General features: G+C 43.1%; 2 protein-coding genes across 3 annotated transcripts; one reads left to right on the forward strand and one right to left on the reverse strand.

The window, feature by feature from the left end:
- Positions 1 to 1,317: 1,317 nt before the first annotated feature.
- Positions 1,318 to 3,463, reverse strand: LOC111950538 (general transcription factor II-I repeat domain-containing protein 2A-like). The gene is given in 4 exon segments (XM_070434516.1): positions 1,318 to 2,126; positions 2,129 to 2,227; positions 2,230 to 2,320; positions 3,455 to 3,463. Coding segments are annotated over 4 exon segments (1,008 nt in total).
- On the forward strand, positions 3,455 to 18,119 carry LOC111951093 (arf-GAP with Rho-GAP domain, ANK repeat and PH domain-containing protein 1-like). 2 transcript variants are annotated; one of them, XM_070434485.1, is made up of 29 exons: positions 3,455 to 3,663; positions 4,555 to 4,615; positions 4,838 to 4,923; positions 5,060 to 5,176; positions 5,296 to 5,365; positions 5,481 to 5,601; positions 5,744 to 5,961; positions 6,444 to 6,550; positions 6,627 to 6,826; positions 7,026 to 7,105; positions 7,345 to 7,527; positions 7,700 to 7,874; positions 8,035 to 8,160; positions 8,344 to 8,479; positions 8,582 to 8,684; positions 8,814 to 9,009; positions 14,476 to 14,685; positions 14,845 to 15,060; positions 15,214 to 15,319; positions 15,580 to 15,727; positions 15,862 to 15,939; positions 16,103 to 16,177; positions 16,428 to 16,545; positions 16,720 to 16,833; positions 17,039 to 17,172; positions 17,279 to 17,361; positions 17,474 to 17,524; positions 17,649 to 17,712; positions 17,801 to 18,119. In XM_070434485.1, the coding sequence occupies exons 2-29, from the start codon at positions 4,604 to 4,606 to the stop codon at positions 17,843 to 17,845; spliced, it is 3,372 nt and encodes a 1,123-aa protein (XP_070290586.1). In that variant the 5' UTR covers positions 3,455 to 3,663; positions 4,555 to 4,603; the 3' UTR covers positions 17,846 to 18,119. The 2 variants fall into 2 exon arrangements, 1 of the variants encoding a protein (XP_070290586.1); XR_011473968.1 differs by lacking the exons at positions 3,455 to 3,663; positions 17,039 to 17,172 and having other exon boundaries at positions 3,939 to 4,615.
- The last annotated feature ends 6 nt before the right edge of the window (positions 18,120 to 18,125 follow it).

An 18,125-nucleotide genomic window follows, 5' to 3' on the forward strand; every position in this document is an offset into this window, starting at 1 on the left:
AAGGTAAAGGAATTTCTCTATGAAAAATCAGTCAAAAGGTAGGTTTCCATCCAGTTGGCGAAACATTTTCATGCGAATATTCTAGAAGCTGCATATAGAAAATATGCAAATATTCCCATTAGTGGTGTTTCCACCAAATAAAAACCAGTGCCTGATGACGTAGTGCACGCAACTTTAAAATGTTCGCTTAAATTTTCATTTACCAAATACAAATCTAAAGTTCAACGTGTTTCCATAGCATGTTCAACTCTACTGATTGTTTTGTCACAAAAACTGTTGCATTAAATAGCAGTGGTGCCTACTCTGGTCTTGGCATGTGAGCACTAGCCAACAACTCACAGATACAGTGCTGGTATGGCAATGCTGGTGGGCTAGTCTACATGATCAGATTATTATGGATAAGAGCGATAATATTTTTTATTTGTCAAACGGCAGTCAGGAATTGATCATCATGTCATTAGAATAAGACCCTAGATATTTATTGGAAAGCAGCATCAAACTCATCACTGTGCACTTTACCACCCTGTGAAATTCTCACTAAGCACTTAGTGAGTCCACCAGATCAGAGGCAGTAGGGATGACCAGGGTTGTTCTCTTGATAAGCGAGTGAATTGGACCATTTTACATTCAACATGTAACAAGTACTTTTAGGTGTCAGGGAAAATGTATGGAGTAAAAAGTACATTATTTTCTTTAGGAATATAGTGAAGTAAAAATAGTCAAAAATATAAATAGTAAAGTAAAGTACAGGAGTTTGAAAAATAAATGGCTACTGGATTGATGCAAATAATTATGATATCATTCTGACAGGTAGTGAAAGAGATTTGCGTCAGTTCAAATCTGGCATCAGGACAAAATGTGATTCAGAGTCCCCGAATATATTTTAAGTATTTTTAATTAAACTCAAACTTATAAATGGTAAATGCAATTTTCGTATATACGGGTTCGCTGTTTCACCACGCAGGATGAACAGAGAACTATGGAATGTACTCACAATAGTAGTTTTTATACTATGACAATTTTATTCTCAACGTGTCCAGTTGGCCTATCACAGTAGAGGCTGGGAGTGGTTTAGACTTTGCCCCCCTTTTGCTGGCCCTTTGTCCAAGCTCCTTGGCGCGTTCCTTTGTCCACATCTGGTTGTTGGGTAGATTAGCTCCGTCTTGGGTCTGTCGATTCTACACTAAAACAGTTCCTAATATGATATTGTCCAGTATTCTAAACTCTTGGTTGGTCTAGAGCAGGGGTGTCAAACTCATTTCGCATCGTGGGCCACATACGGCCTAGGGAGATGTCAAGTGGGCCGGACCATTAAAATTATACCATACATACGATTTCCTCTCGTAGATCAAAGAAATGCCTCAGCACAGCGCCTCGGCTTAACCATCTCACTTCAGTGTGGTATGGCAGGCTGTGGGTAATGTTGCTGTCGCTGAGAAGTTTGTCAAACTGACGATGGTTCAGACCTCTGGACCGGATGAAATTTACAGTGCGAACAACCACCTCCATGACGTGGTCCATTTTCAGCGACTTGCAACACAATGCCTCCTGGTGCAAAATACAGTGAAATGTCCAGAAACGATCTCCTCCATTAAGGGCTTGTACTTTGTCTTTGAACTTTGTCGCGACACCTGCTTTCTTTCCGACCATGGATGGCGCGCCGTCTGTAGCCAGGCTGACAGCGCGGGACCAGTCCACTCCAACTCTGTCCAATGCAGCAACGACAGAGCCGAAAATGTCCTCGGCTGTTGTGGTGTCCATCATTGGCACCAACTCAAGAAACTCTTCAGTAACAGTCAATGTCTCATCAACTCCTCAAATAAATATGGCCAGTTGGGCCACGTCTGTGATGTCAGTGCTCTCGTCAATTGCCACGGAAAATGCAATAAATGACTTGACTCTCTGTTTCAATTGACTGTCTAAATCTGCCGATAGTTCCGAAATCCTCTCTGCTATAGTATTCCTCGTCAGGCTAATATTGGCAAAAGCTTGTCGCTTCTCGGGACATACAAGTTCAGCCGCCTTCATCATGCATCGTTTAACAAAGTCACCGTCGGAATACGGCTTCGATGCTAATGCTATTTCGCTAGCAATTAGGTAGCTGGCTTTTACCGCTGCTTCACCTGACTTCTCGTCTGGATGAAAGTTGACTGCTGTTTCCTCAGACCCGCCAGCAATTCGTTAATCTTATCTCTTCTCAGTTGTCCTTGCAAGCCGTCATATTTTCGCTGTGATGAGTCTCGTAGTGGCGTCGAATATTATATTCCTTCAATACCGAAACTTGTTGCAAACAACACAAGCACGAAGGTTTTCCGTGCATCTCTGTAATAAATAGGACGTGGTCTTTGAAAATTCTACACTCCTTATCTACTTTTCTCCGTTTGGATAACGACATTTTGGCTAATGAGGTTGTAGCGGAGAGGTAGAGACCAAGGTATTAACAACGTCGTAACAAGCAGCAGATGGCGCATTGATACCGTCTGCTGTTTTCAGTCTGTCTCAGTGATGCGGCTTGTCTTCTACTCTGATGGAAAGAGTGCGCCCCTTAGCGGATAATCCATGAATTGCAGCGAATTAAAAATATTAATTCCATGTCTTTTATGCATTTTTTCCACTTTCAAATTATCCTGCGGGCCTGATCGAACCTCCTTGGGGGCCGGTTCCGGCCCGCGGGCCGTATGTTTGACACCCCTGGTCTAGAGAGCTGCACCTCCCTCTCCAGACTGTCCACAACTTTTATGGCCTGTGTTGGTCAGTCCTTTACCTACACACCCACACCCCTCTGTATAGTTTGTGTATGTGTGTAACAAAACAACATTCATTTTCAACTATATGCTACCAGGCTATTATGCTTAACAATAAATCCTAACAGTAGCTAGGCTGCTTTGTAGCTACTGTAGTTAGCATTTAATAGAGAAGATGTTTGGGAAAGCCTTTCCATTTACCAGAAGATGGTTAGGCCTACCATTAACATAGCTGTTATTTTTTATATTCCTTAATTATTTGAAACCTGGACGTTTTACTTCATTTTATGAGGCATGTCTTTCCTTACTTGAAAGTAGCCTATAGCAAAAATCCCACCATAGAAGCAATGATTTTTTTTATAAAGACTTACTCATACGATTTCTCCTGTTCTATTGTTTTTCTTTCAACTTTCTTTCATTGTCTAGCAGCCAAAGGCATTATCGTAGTCAATTCGAACATCTGGCCAGCTATCCCAACTGACAGCAAAGATGACGCTATTATTTATTGTTATGGTATGACATTGATTTCCCCTCTCTCTCTCTCTCTCTCTCTCTCTCCTCCTCTTCTCCTCTCTCTCCTCTCTCTCTCTCTCTCTCTCTCTCCTCTCCTCTCTCTCTCTTCTCTCTCTCTCTCTCTCTCTCACGCACACACCCTCTTTCTCAATACACTACCATAATTTCCTAATTTAGACAGAGAAGAATGTTCTCACCTCTCTCATGTCACTCACCAGAGAAGAGGGAAGAAGACTATTAAGGTTGGTGAGTCTAAACTTTACTATTGCAAAGGAAAATTACTTTTTGGGGGATATATTATCACTCCAGTACATTGATATTACTGAGCATTTGTCATTGCATCGCCAACATCTTATGTACAAAGGTAGCAGTTCAGCAGAGAGTTACAAGAGTCTAAGAGCTACAGGTAAGGTCACAGATTGCCCCTCGCTGCTATGCTTTACCTGCCTGCTGTGTTCGCAGATCTGCTTCTATAATAATCATATATTTTCTGATGAAAATTGACTGTCATGAATGCACTTTCAAAAACGAGTGGTATTCTTCATAGAATTAAAATTAGTTATATTGCTTATAATATACTGTAGAATTTACAGAAGATACAGTACAGGTCAGACTGTACAGGTTCACCTGTAGTTGCACTGTCTCAATATATAAATTATTATACCTTACTCTTATGCCTGTGGTCCTGTGCCATGACATGAATTAGGAGTCATGGAGAAGCTGCTGTAAATATCAAATAAAGTCTCTTTGTTCAGGGTTATTGCAGTTTCATGAGGAAGATTAGTCTCTCTGATGCCAGTTTCTTAAGCCCACTTCCTGTTATACCTGCTGTGATGAAAGGGCCATTGTCACAGGGATGGGGCTCACCATCCCAAGCAGGTGGCCAGATTATAGTACCCATTTCTTACTCAAACCCCGTTAGTTTATCTATTTGAACTATTCTCAGACTTTGGGAATAATTATTGAGTTATTGTATAAAGTTACTGTATTAATATACTTCCTTACCAGCAGTTGTGAGGTTACTACACTTGTTCATAGTTCTGACTTTATGTTTGATTATTTGGTCAGAGTCAACATGCAGGGGTAATACGTTTCATACAGCTATTGTCTTTCGTAAAATGTAAACAATCGACTTTAGCTGACATGTGATGTATGTAATACAGTTTATTCAGTATCGTCAGGTAAACCTGTCCGGGCACATTTTTTCATTGGGACCTGTGACGCAGCATAACAGAGAAACGATTCCTTTACTGTAATCCTTTGGCTTCAGTTGTTCGTCTCCACCTCTTTGTCACAGCTAACCTGTATAGCTGTTCTCGAGTTAAGAGAGGCCAGACACAGATGTCATGGCAAACAATGTAAGTTATACTGTACATCTGTATGTGTGGGTGTGTATGTACTACTTGAATGTACTATTAGCCTCTTCTTTTGTGTGTGATTACAGATGTTTAGAGTGATTGAGTGTTGGGCGTTTATGTTAGCGATTGTACACATGCCAGAGTTATTTTTGTACACAAGTTATTAAAGTGTGAAGGATGATATTTTGATCCATTGTTTGCATTTTGTATTCTGCACCATAGGAGGATGCATTGCGGGCCATGCAGAACTGTTTCCACAGTCAGTTTAGTGTGGATGAGGCTGAGTACGAGGACATTGAGGAAAACAGGTGTGTTTCTATTGAACTGTTTTACGTGTGAGTTTGTGTATGAAGCCTTCGTCTACATGTTTTGGTTATTGCAAACATGATGAGATAAGGGGAACATTCATGTCCTTTCTGCTTTTGTGGGTGTCTAATATCTCAGGAGAACATCTGTTGATGAAGACAGTATCTATCTTGGCTGCACACTGTCACGATCATTCAACCCTGAAGACTCTCCTGTTATCAAGATGGGCTGGCTGCACAAGACCCCGCCTCAGGGGTAAGAGAGAGGCGGGTGTGTGCGTGTGTGCTTGTACATGCATGCGTGCATTTGTGTGTTGGTTCATGCATGTGTGTGTGTATGCATGAGAGTGTAAGTAATCTCTGTTTTATCTGCAGGACCCTTGTTTTCCAGAAGCGTTGGGTGATGTTGGATGCACAGTATCTTCGATACTTTCAAAATGAGAAGGTCCAGACGTCTTCCATAGAGCCACACATAGGTTCACAGATCACACTGTCTACTGTGTAATACCTTACTTATTATAGCCCCTCTGCTTCTTCCTCGTCCTCTCTCTTTTCCTCAGGGGGTCTACTCAAAGCGGATCATAGCCATACTGTCTGTCACTGAAGTGCTTAATGTTGGAGGGCAGAAGTTTGAGGTGGTGACAAGGAACAGGACATTCTTGTTCCGTGCTGAGAACAACAGTAGGTGTTCAGCCTTAAATAACAAGGGTCACAATGAGGAAATATGAGTACTTTGTGGGCATTATTGATGTAAAGTCTACACCAGTTGTATTCGGTGCATGTGATAAATACAATTTGATTTGATGTGTGTGTGTGTTTTCAGCCGTCAGGGAGGAATGGGTGTCAGTACTGAAAGAGACTATTCAGCAGCGTTGTAACAGCATGGAGATGTCCCTTATGAACTTCAGTGATACGAGTGGACAGCGTGCTAGCAGAGTCTCACTCATTAGTAAGCAAGGATACCTGGAGATGAGTGGACTGCGCTCCAAGCTCTATGTAGTCATCTGTGCCAACAGTGTCTTCCTCTATAGGAACGCTGAGGTGTGTATCCATGGTGCATGTGTACATGCATTTGTTCTGAAATATATTTTTTTAAACGTGCATGAAAGTCCTTTATGTATTCTTAAAGGTGACAGGCAAAGGTCTCCATATAAATCCTAACACTTAATAATAATGCTAATTTAGGCTTAATTAAATTAGCCTCAACAACATTTTTGTTTATCACTACATTTTGGCTGTCATTTGTACTTTTTGATGAAGATGTCATTTTCTGTCTGTACAATTCAAGGATGACATAGCTACAGATATGGCTTTTATGAGTAATTTTCTAGATCAGAAATTAAACAAATTATACTGTGAGGAGACACTTGTATATTTGGGGAATAAACATTGATATCAATAATGATTACTCATGCAGATAAGGATATAGATGATCTAGCTATAGCCAGTCAGTGAATTGACTAGCTACATTTTTGAGTTGATAAGAAATTTAAAAAAAAATACTGTGATGTTCATGTCATCAGGAGCACAGCCAGGGTGTTGGCATCACCTCCATTGAGATGAATTTGGGTACTGTGAAGGGCACAGACAAACGGTCCTTCAACCTCACCACCTTCTACAGGACATTCAGGTGAGTGAGACTGACCTATGACCCTTTAATGACATCCCACAGTGAAACCCCTGTGACCTCTGTTCTGTGTGGTTAGTTTTGTGGCCGAGTCGGAGCAGCAGCGGGAGCAGTGGGTTGAGGCCCTGCAGGCCTGTGTCAGTCACTCTCTGTCCAGCAACGCGGTGGCCCAGAAGATCTGGTCGGAGGAGGCCAACCAGCGCTGTGCAGATTGTGGCGCCCCCCACCCAGACTGGGCCTCTGTCAACCTGTGTGTGGTCCTCTGCAAATGCTGTGCAGGTACAGAACCATTTCCAGAGGTCAGTCCAGCCTCGGAAACTAATGGATCAAGACTCAAGAGCTTTGATTAGATTCTATAATGATCATATTCAAATATGTCAGGTTAACAAAAATTGTATCACATTGGTATGTTAGATAACAGTGCCTGGTAGAGGATATTGAAATCTAACTCTCTTTAATCCATTTCTCTGTGGTTTAGGGGTGCACAGGGGTCTGGGTCAGAGTGTGTCCAAAGTCCGCAGTCTGAAGATGGATGAAAAGGTGTGGACTGAAAATCAGGTAGGTACAGTTTCATATTTGTATTCTATTATATTATTACATGGATTAGTAACATTGCATTCTCACCACCCATATGACTGGTTTCCTCTGTTTATGTTCCTCACACTATGCTTTTCTATCTTATTTGTATAATTGTATTAAATGTTGTCTTTGAAAATTAGATCTTGTCATTGTTCACCCTGTTAATAAAAGGACTAGTCTTTCAGGTCAAGGTTCTAATGTCACTCCCTGTTCACCAGCTGTTCCTGTTGCTAGGTAACGACAAAGTAAACCTTTTCTGGGCAGCTAACATTCCACCAAGTGAGATGCTCTGTACATCAAGTGACAGTGAGGAGCGCAAGCGCTTTGTTACTGCCAAGTACTGCCAGGGGAAATACCGCCGCTACCATGCACTGTTTGGCCAACAGGAAGCCCTCAACAAAGTGAGGCACTCAGATTTTCTCTAATTTGCTCTCTCTCCATCTGTTGCTCTCAAAAGTTCAGACTTGTCTTCTCTGCTCCCTGATTCTCTCTCTACCTCCCCCTCTATCTCTCACTCTCTCTCTCTGGCTTCCTCCTCTCTCTCCCCTCTCTGTCCTTCTCCCTATCTCTCAGGCTCTGTGCAACACCATTCAGACAGGTGATGTATTGGAGACTCTGTCACTGGTGTTCTGTGGAGCAGATGTGAACTGTTATACAGGTGATCCAGAGCTGCCCAGCCCTGTTTCCATTGCCCAGCACTATGGACAGACACTTCAGGTGGAGTTCCTCACTCACAACCACAACACAGGTAGGAGCAATGAAACCAGCCTCATTCATCAAATTCTCTGTAATCCATGCCTGCAATTTTACATCAATCATATACTTGTGTTGAACACAAATGTATGGGTTGTATGTCATTGTTCATTAGAGGTGACATCATCAGTATTATATGTTTTTTCTCTCTCCAGAGCTCCCAGGGTCAAGGGCTGGAGATCACACAATCTTAGAGGCTGCTCTCCCCATCTCACACAGTGGTTATCTGTTCAAGACTGCCTCCTCAACACGAGCAGTTACAGAGCGCAAATCTAAAGGAGGTGGGTCATTCTTGAAATTCTGTTTGTAAACTACATTTTTTGTGAATTGTTTGGACATGCTTTAGATCTGAATTTCAGATTAACTAGTGAGCAACTTGCAAATTTCGAACTTGATATTCCTTTTTGGTAAGTGACGGTAAATTCAGTTACCGTAAGCTAATTGTAGCATTTTGGAACATGTAGATTTTAGTCGTCGCTGGTGCTCTTTGAACCAAGGTAACTTCAGCTACTATGAGAGTGAGAAGAGCTCCAGCCAGAGTGGACAGATGAAGATGAGTGATGTCCTTTGTTTGGTGGTCAATCCCCAAGGGAAACATGGGTAAGACAACACGATAGTGTTTTAATCCAAAACAGTGTGAGCTTCAGAAGAATGTTTATATTTGTACAGTATATATTCTATTTGTGTTTCCTGCTGAGTCAGTTATGGTCATTCCTTTGAGCTGTACCATGACTCTGGGAGAGTCTACCTGTTTGGAGAGGATTCCCCTGACACGGTGAGGGAGTGGATCAAGGCCATTGGCAAGGTAACCACACCTCTTTAAAACTAGATTTCAATTAGTATTATGATAGATTGGTAAATGGTAGTTTTATGTATAGCTACTGTATAGCTATACAGTTATGTATATCTGCTGCCTTGTCTTGTTGTGTGTCAGGCCCTGGTCCCCCCTGTAGCAGAGGACCTGGTGGGCTGGTCCTTTGAGCGGGTGGGCCGGCTGCGCTACACTGCGGGCCAGAGCTTCCATTGTCCTTGCCTGGGCTGGTTCTCCCTGGGGGGCTCCAGACTGCTCCTCCTCCCCCACGGAGAAGACCACGCGGATAACATCGACCTGCGAAAACTACAGGAGCTCTGTGAGTCACACCTGAACCTGGCACAGTGGGGCATACGGTGCATTCAGAAAGTATTCAGACTCCTTGACTTTTTCCACATTTTGTTACGTTACAGCCTTATTCTAAAATGGATTGAATAGTTTTTTCCCCTCATCAATCTACACACAATACCCCATAATGACAAAGCAAAAACTGGTTTTTAGACATTTTTGCTAATTTATAAAAAATTTAACTGAAATATCACATTTATGTACAGTACCAGTCAAAAGTTTGGACACACCGAATCATTCCAGGGTTTTACTTTAATTTTACTATTTTCTACATTGAAAAATACATCAAAAGACATCAAAACTATGAAATAACACATATGGAATCATGTAGTAACCAAAAAAAGTGTTAAACAAATCAAAATATATTTTATATTTGAGATTCTTCAAAGTAGCCACCCTTTGACTGGATGACAGCTTTGCACACTCTTGGCGTTCTCTCAACCAGTTTCATGAGGTAGTCACCTGGAATACATTTCAGTTAACAGGTGTGCCTTGTTAAAAGTTAATTTGTGGAATTTCTTTCCTTCCTAATGCGTTTGAGCCAATCAGTTGTGTTGTGACAAGGTACAGGTGGTATACAGAAGATAGCCCTATTTGGTAAAAGACCAAGTCCATATTATGGCAAGAACAGCTCAAGTAAGCAAAGAGAAACGACAGTCCATCATTACTTAAAAGACATTAAGGTCAGTCAATACGGAAAATGTCAAGAACTTTGAACTTTTAAAGTTTCTTCAAGTGCAGTCACAAAAACCATGAAGCGCTATGATCAAATCAAATCAAATGTTATTTGTCACATACACATAGTTAGCAGATGTTAATGTGAGTGTAGCGAAATGCTTGTGCTTCTAGTTCCGACAATGCAGTAATAACCAACGAGTAATCTAACCTATCAATTTCACAACAACTACCTTATACACACAAGTATAAAGGAATGAAGAATATGTACATAAAAATATATGAATGCGTGATGGTACAGAACGGCATAGGCAAGATGCAGTAGATGGTATCGAGTACAGTATATACATATGAGATGAGTAATGTAGGGTATGTAAACATTATATGAAGTGGCATTGTTTAAAGTGGCTAGTGATAAATTTTTCCATAAATCTTTACATTGTTAAAGTGGCTGGAGTTGAGTCAGAATGTTGGCAGCAGCCACTMAATGTTAGTGRTGGCTGTTTAACAGTCTGATGGCCTTGAGATAGAAGCTGTTTTTCAGTCTCTCGGTCCCTGCTTTGATGCACCTGTACTGACCTCGCCTTCTGGATGATAGCGGGGTGAACAGGCAGTGGCTCGGGTGGTTGTTGTCCTTGATGATCTTTATGGCCTTCCTGTGACATCGGGTGGTGTAGGTGTCCTGGAGGGCAGGTCGTTTGAAATTGGCTCTCATGAGGCCTGCCATAGGAAAGGAAGACCCAGAGTTACCTCTGCTGCAGAGAATAAGTTCATTAGAGTTACCAGTCTCAGAAATTGCAGCCCAAATAAATGCTTCACAGAGTTCAACAGACACATCTCAACATCAACTGTTCAGAGGAGACTGCGTGAATCAGGCCTTCATGGTCGAATTGCTGCAAAGAAAGCACTACTAAAGGACACCAATGAGGAGAAAGGATTTCTGGGGCCAAGAAACATGAGCAATGGACAATAGACTGGTGGAAATCTGTCCTTTGGTCTGATGAGTCCAAACTTGAGATTTTTGTTTCCAACCACCGTGTCTTTGTGAGACGCGGAGTAGGTGAATAGATGTTCTCAGCATGTGTGGTTCCCACTGTAAAGCATGGAGAAGGAGGTGTGGGGGTGCATTGCTGGTGACACTGTCAGTGATATTTTTAGAATTCAAGGCACACTTAACCAGCATGGCTACCACAGCATTCTGCAGCAATGCGCCATCCCATCTGGTTTACACTTAGTGGGACTATCATGTCTTTTTCAAGATTACAACACACCTCCAAGCTGTGTAAGGGCTATTTGACCAAGAAGGAGAGTGATGGAGTGCTGCATCAGATGACCTGGCCTCCACAATCACCCGACCTCAACCCAATTGAGATGGTTTGGGATGAGTTGGACCGCAGAGTGAAGGAAAAGCAGCCAACAAGTGCTCAGCATATGTGGGAACTCTTTCAAGACTGTTGGAAAAGCATTCCAGGTGAAGCTGGTTAAGAGAATGCCAAGAGTGTGCAAAAGTCATCAAGGCAAAGGGTGGCTACTTTGAAGAATCTAAAAATAAAAAAAATGGGGGGGTTGACACTTTTTTTGGTTACTGCGTGATTCCATATGTGTTATTTCATAGTTTTGATGTCTTCACTATTCGTTTACAATGTAGAAAAAAGTGAAAATAAAGAAAAACCCCTGAGTGAGTAGGTGTGAGTAGGTGTGTCCAAACTTTTGACTGGTACTGTAAGTATTCAGACCCTTTACTCAGTACTTTGCTGAAGCACCTTTGGCAGCGATTACAGCCTCGAGTCTTCTTGGTTATCACGCTACAAGCTTGGCACACCTGTATTTGGTGAGTTTCTCCCATTCTTCTTTGCAGATCCTCTCAAGCTCTGTCAGGTTGAATGGGGATCATTGGTGCACAGCTATTTTCAGATCTCTCCAGAGATGTTTGATCAGGTTCAAGTCCGGGATCTGGCGCAGTCATTCAAGGACATTCCGAGAAGTCACTCCTGCGTTGTCTTGGCTGTGTGCTTAGGGTCGTTGTCCTGTTGGAAGGTGAACCTTTGCCCCAGCCTGAGGTCCTGAGCGCTCTGGAGCAGGTTTTCATCAAGGATCTCTCTGTACTTTGCTCCATTCATCTTTCCCTCGATCCTGACTAGTTTCCCAGTCCCTACCTCTGAAAAACATCCCCACAGCATGATGCTTCCACCACCATACTTCACTGTAGGGATGGTCAAGGCTTCTTCCAGACGTGACACTTGGCATTCAGGCCAAATCATTTAATCTTGGTATCATCAGACCAGAGAATGTTGTTTCTCATGGTCTGAGAGTGTTTAGGTGCCTTTTGGCAAACTCCAAGCGGGCTGTCATGTGCCTTTTACTGAGGGGTGGTTTCCGTCTGGCCACTCTATCATAAAGGCCTGGACTCTGTCAGAGTGACCATTGATTTCTTGGTCACCTCCCTGACCAAGGCCCTTCTTCCCCGATTGCTCAGTTTGGCCTGGGCGGCCAGCTCTAGGAAGAGTCTTGGTGGTTCCAAACTTGGGGACCTTCAAAGCTGCAGAAATGTTTTGGTACCCTTCCACAGATCTGTGCCTTGACACAATCCTGTCTCGGAGCTCTACGGACAATTCCTTCGACCTCATTGCTTGGTTTTTGCTCTGAGATGCACTGTCAACTGTGGGACCTTATATAGACAGGTGTGTACCTTTCCAAATCATATCCAATCGATTTAATTTACCACAGGTGGACTTTTATCAAGTTGTAGAAACATTTCAAGGATGATCAATGGAAACCGAATGCATCTGAGCTCCATTTAAAAAAATAAATTAGCTAAAAAATAAACAAAAAATAACGATTTTCGCTTTGTCATTATGGGTTATTGTGTGTAGATTGAGAGAAAAACATTTAGAATAAGGCTGTAACGTAAGAAAATATGAAATATAATATATATATATAATATATAATAATATATAATATATATATACAGTGGGGAGAACAAGTATTTGATACACTGCCGATTTTGCAGGTTTTCCTACTTACAAAGCATGTAGAGGTCTGTAATTTTTATCATAGTTACACTTCAACTGTGAGAGACGGAATCTAAAACAAAAATCCAGAAAATCACATTGTATGATTTTTAAAAGTTAATTCATTTGCATTTTATTGCATGACATAAGTATTTGATCACCTACCAACCAGTAAGAATTCCAGCTCTCACAGACCTGTTAGTCTTTCTTTAAGAACCCTCCTGTTCTTCCACTCATTACATGTATTAACTGCACCTGTTTGAACTCGTTACCTGTATAAAAGACACCTGTCCACACACTCAATCAAACAGACTCCAACCTCTCCACATGGCCAAGACCAGAGAGCTGTGTAAGGACATCAGGGATAGAATTGTAGACCTGCACAAGGCTGGGATGGGCTACAGACAATAGGCAAGCAGCTTGGTGAGAAGGCAAAACTGTTGGCTGCAATTATTCGAAAAATGGAAGAAGTTCAAGATGACGTCAATCGCCCTCAGTCTGGGGCTCCATGCAAGATCTCACCTCGTGGGCATCAATGATCATGAGGAAGGTGAGGATCAGCCCAGAACTACACGGCAGGACCTGGTCAATGACCTGGAGAGAGCTGGGACCACAGTCTCAAAGAAAACCATTAGTAACACACTACGCCGTCATGGATTAAATCCTGCAGCGCACGCAAGGTCCCCCGTGCTCAAGCCAGCGCATGTCAGGCGTGTCTGAAGTTTGCCAATGACATCTGGATGATCCAGAGGAGGAATGGAGAAGGTCATGTGGTCTGATGAGACAAAAATTGAAGCTTTTTGTCTAAAACTCCACTCGCCGTGTTTGAGGAGAAGAAGAGATGAGTACAACCCCAAGAACACCATCCCAACCGTGAAGCATGGAGGTGGAAAATCATTCTTTGGGGATGCTTTTCTGCAAAGGGGACAGGACGACTGCACCGTATTGAGGGGAGGATGGATGGGGCCATGTATCGCGAGATCTTGGCCAACAACCTCCTTCCCTCAGTAAGAGCAGTTGAAGATGGGTCGTGGCTGGGTTTCCAGCATGACAACGACCCGAAACAACAGCCAGGGCAACTAAGGAGTGGCTCCGTAAGAAAAATCTCAAGGTCCTGGAGTGGCCTAGCCAGTCCTCCAGACCTGAACCAATAGAAAATCTTTGGAGGGAGCTGAAAGTCCGTATTGCCCAGCGACAGCCCCGAAACCTGAAGGATCTGGAGAAGGTCTGTATGGAGGAGTGGGCCAAAATCCCTGCTGCAGTGTGTGAAAACCTGGTCAAGAACTACAGGAATTGTATGATGTCTGTAATTGCAAACAAAGGTTTCTGTACCAAATATTAAGTTGTGCTTTCCTGATGTATCAAATACTTATGTCATGCAATAAAATGCAAATGAATTACTTAAAAATCATACAATGTGATTTTCTGGATTTTTGTTTTAGATTCCGTCTCTCACAGTTGAAGTGTACTTATGATAAAAATTACAGACCTCTACATGCTTTGTAAGTAGGAAAACCTGCAAAATCGGCAGTGTATCAAATACTTGTTCTCCCCACTGTATATATGGAATAAAATATGGAAAAAGTCAAAGGGTCTGAATATTTTCCCTAACTGTAGGTTAAGGAAGTACTGCAGAGGGAGAAGTGTTTTTATTTTGGTGGACCAAGAATGTTAGTGACATATAAATAACTTTTTAATAGAGCTACTTTGGTTGACAATTGATGTAGACAGTGTGTGATGTGCTGTCCCAGCCGTGGAGCAAGAAGCTGCTGCTGTGGTGCTGGTGGACAGAGGCAGGAGGCTGCGTTTGGAGGGGGACAGGAGGCCTGACTTCCAGGGCTGGCTGATTGGCATCCAGCAGGGCTTAGGGAGAGGAGACGGCCCCCTGGACCAGCAGCAGCTTACTGAGACAGAAGTCCCTGTCATCGTGGACTGCTGCATTAGCTATATCACACAGCATGGTAAGTGAACCTAGCATGGCATCGGTTGGGACAGATACCTAACAAAATATGTGCTCTTACCAGCTCCATTATTTGATTCTATCAGTGTCTTTGTAAGCCTGTGTTAATGATATAGTGGTTATGTGTTTGTTTATGGGGGTTTTTCCTCCCCCTTTCTAGGTTTGAAGTCAGAGGGCATCTATCGGAGGTCTGGTGTAAACTCTAAGATCGCCGCCCTGCTGTTCTCTCTCCGCCATGACCCCCGTCAGGTTCGTCTGAGTGAAGGGGAGCGCCAGGTGGATAATGTGGCCAACGTCCTGAAGAGGTTCCTCAGGGAAGTGGGAGAGGGGGTTTTCAATGGCCATCAGGCCTCTCTGCCATGGCTCCATACCACTAGTGAGTCTGGCCTACCCTCATTCTAATACTGGTGGACCACAATGACCACACCACTGCTTTTCACTGCTCGTCTTGGTAGTCGTATCATTGGTAGCCCCATGACAAGGAGTTTTGTGCTGTAATGTGTAGGTGTTTTTCTTTTTTGTCCACCAGCTGTCAGTGAGAGAAGAGAGAGAGTGTCCCAGTACAAGGCCCTCCTCCACAGCCTCCCCCTAGTCAACAGAGCCACTCTGGGGGCTGTCATCAACCACCTCTACTGGTTAGCCTCAACTCTCCACCTCTGTCCGCCTGTCCTCTTCTCTTTTCTCTCTTTTTCTTCCCTTCATTCTGGTTTGTCTCTTTTCCACTGAACCTGATGAGAATATGATTTTTCATATGGGACAGTTGTGTTTTATTGACCTGTATGTAGAATTTTTATTGTTTATATATAGATAATTGACTACTTTGTCTTTGAAAGTTCAAGACATGCATCGCTGTTGAGAAATCTCTTGTACAAATCTGTCGATTCTGTTCCCAAAGCGTCCAGTGCTTTGCAGATGAGAATCAGATGAACATGCACAACCTGGCCATTGTGTTTGGTCCCACGCTCTTCCAGACGGACGGCACTGATAACAGCGCAGGACAGGTGGTAGAGGAGCTCATCCAGAACTACCAGGATATCTTCAATGTGAGTGGGTCTGTCTCACACTGATGACATCACTGATTTATAGAAGATAAATGGAGGGAAATGTACTTTGTTGTCACAAGAAGCAAAATTAAATGTTCTGATCAATTGGATGGATGTGTCTGTCTGTGTGGCAGGTGAATGCCGAGCAGCTTCAGAAGCAGCTGGACATGATCTCTCATGTCATCAAAGCACAAGAAGAACACACCGAGGAGGTGAGCATACACCTATGGCATGATGACATTTTCAGAACCCCTTGCAGCAGTTTCCCACCCAACTGAAATGATTAAATCCTTCTATGACCTGTCTATCTCTTACTATTTGCTGGATTGAGGATGGATGTTGGCCTGATGTGTCTCTCTTCATTCTGTTCTGTAGGGGACCCCCTCACCTCTCACCATCTGTGGGGTTTACCTGGAGAGGAAGGAGGAGGGCTCTGAGCTGCTGGTTCAGGTCAGCTCCATGTGCACTCTCACCTTTCACCTTAGAATCCAAATGCGACAGTATGGGGTGTTCTTCTGCAATGCTTTGTGCCCAGATGATCATATAAGTTCCCTTGCTTGCTCCTAACGCTAAACCTTCCCGCTCCTAACGCTAACCCTGCCCGCTCCTAACACTGCCCGCTCCTAACGCTAACCCTACCCGCTCCTAACGCTAACCCTACCCGCTCCTAACGCTAACCCTGCCTGTTCTTCTCCCTCAGATCTCCCAGGCAGTGAGTGCTGAGGAGCTAGTGTGTGAGGTCCTGAGACGCGGGAACATCCCTACACAACAGGGGGAGTATTGGAGCTGCTTCCTGGTCAACGACAACCAGGAGATGGGTAATGGTTTAGAACACCTCAGTTACAGTTGCCAAGTCCCTTTTTAAATGTATAAGCTGAAGTAGGACAGCTGTTGTTAATGAAGTGTGATATCTTTATATTGACGATGAACGCTAATGCTCAACTGCAAACTAGTGGTAAAATGCGATATGTCTTCTCTGATTCCCCCAACAGAGCGTCCATTGCACTACCAGGAACGAGCGCTGGCCATCTATTTCTCTCTGGGTAAAGACTGTCACCTGGTGGTCAAGAGGAACTGCTACATGGATGCCATGTTAATCTACATAGGTAAATGCATGATTACCGGTGTATATATTATTATTCCAGCCCAGTCAAGAGCACTTTTGAATAAATTACATATTGTAGATACTTTCTGTAAAGAATAGTATTGACAACAGAAAAGGAATCTGAAGGGAGGGAAGGGGGAAGGCAATATGTTCATTAATGATATGGTTGAGTGAAGTGAATTAGAGTTGGATGTCCCCTCTCACAGCTGGCATGGTAGACGTGTCCAGAAACAGCATGATTAAGTTCAGGGATGAGAAGGGTCAAAGGGGGAAGAGAACCTTCAGCAGACGCCTCTGTGTACTCGATGGCACCTCTCTCAGGCTCTACAAAGAAGTAAAGGTAATAGAGGAAGGAAGGAGGATGTGTTGGCCTATTCTGTGACTGTATGAAGTACCTACAGTATGTGCCAGTATAGCTACAATTGTCCATCATTACTCTTTACTAGAGTACTCAGCCTGAGAGGGAATGTCAAGTCCATGCTCTGAAAGTCTACTATGGCATCAAGAAGAGGCTACAGCCACCATCATGGTGAGAGTCAACCAGCAACCCTCCAATGACTACTGGTCTATTTTCTTAGCCATTTGGCTATTTGTTGTTCCATATCAGCTGTCCATATCATGTAAGTTTCCTCCTCTTCTAGCTGGGGGATGACTGTAGTGTGTGAGCAGGCAGAACGAGACAAACAGCAGTGGTGAGTATCTTTAGTAGCAACTAAAGATAGGTAAAACGTAGTGACTAGTGCACTGAGGATCATGGTAAAGGTATAGCCTCTCTCTCTCTCACCCCCTCCGTCTTCCCTCTCGCAATCTTCTTAGGTACCTGTGCTGTGAATCAAAGAACGAATTGATCGAGTGGCTGGCCACTTTTATGAACCTCCAGGTAGTGTCCTTTTGTGTGCACTACAACATATTCTACTTTCCTCAGCTCTTTATTTGATTTCTTTTTTTCATTTTCTTTTTTCATATAGCACAATAGTGACCTGTGGCCTACAGCTTCCAGGCCAGATTCCTGATCTGAGGCAGAAGGGGAAATAACCTAATCCTGGTTTTCCATCCCAGAAGTATCTTCCAGATACTTTTTCGCATCTTCAATTCTTCTCAAAACTATTTTTAAACAAGTTTTTATTTTAAGTTAATAACCACAAAGTATGTCTTTCTCTGTTATAATGGTTGATTTGACCCTATTTATAACCCACAGCTACAGTATAGCCCTCACCCACACCCATTATACCCAGCAAGAGCAGAGACAGTTTCATTCTACAGTATAGCCCTCACCCACACCCATTATACCCA

Source organism: Salvelinus sp. IW2-2015, linkage group LG23 (genome assembly GCF_002910315.2).
Source record: "Salvelinus sp. IW2-2015 linkage group LG23, ASM291031v2, whole genome shotgun sequence".
Classification (NCBI taxonomy): Eukaryota; Metazoa; Chordata; class Actinopteri; order Salmoniformes; family Salmonidae; genus Salvelinus; species Salvelinus sp. IW2-2015.

What these genes read in the sequence shown, in the direction of transcription:
- LOC111951093 (XM_070434485.1), top strand. An exon ending in GATACTTTCAAAATGAGAAG is followed by an intron (nt 5,366 to 5,480) that starts GTCCAGACGTCT and finishes TCTTTTCCTCAG; the next exon opens with GGGGTCTACTCAAAGCGGAT. An exon ending in AATCCCCAAGGGAAACATGG is followed by an intron (nt 8,480 to 8,581) that starts GTAAGACAACAC and finishes CTGCTGAGTCAG; the next exon opens with TTATGGTCATTCCTTTGAGC.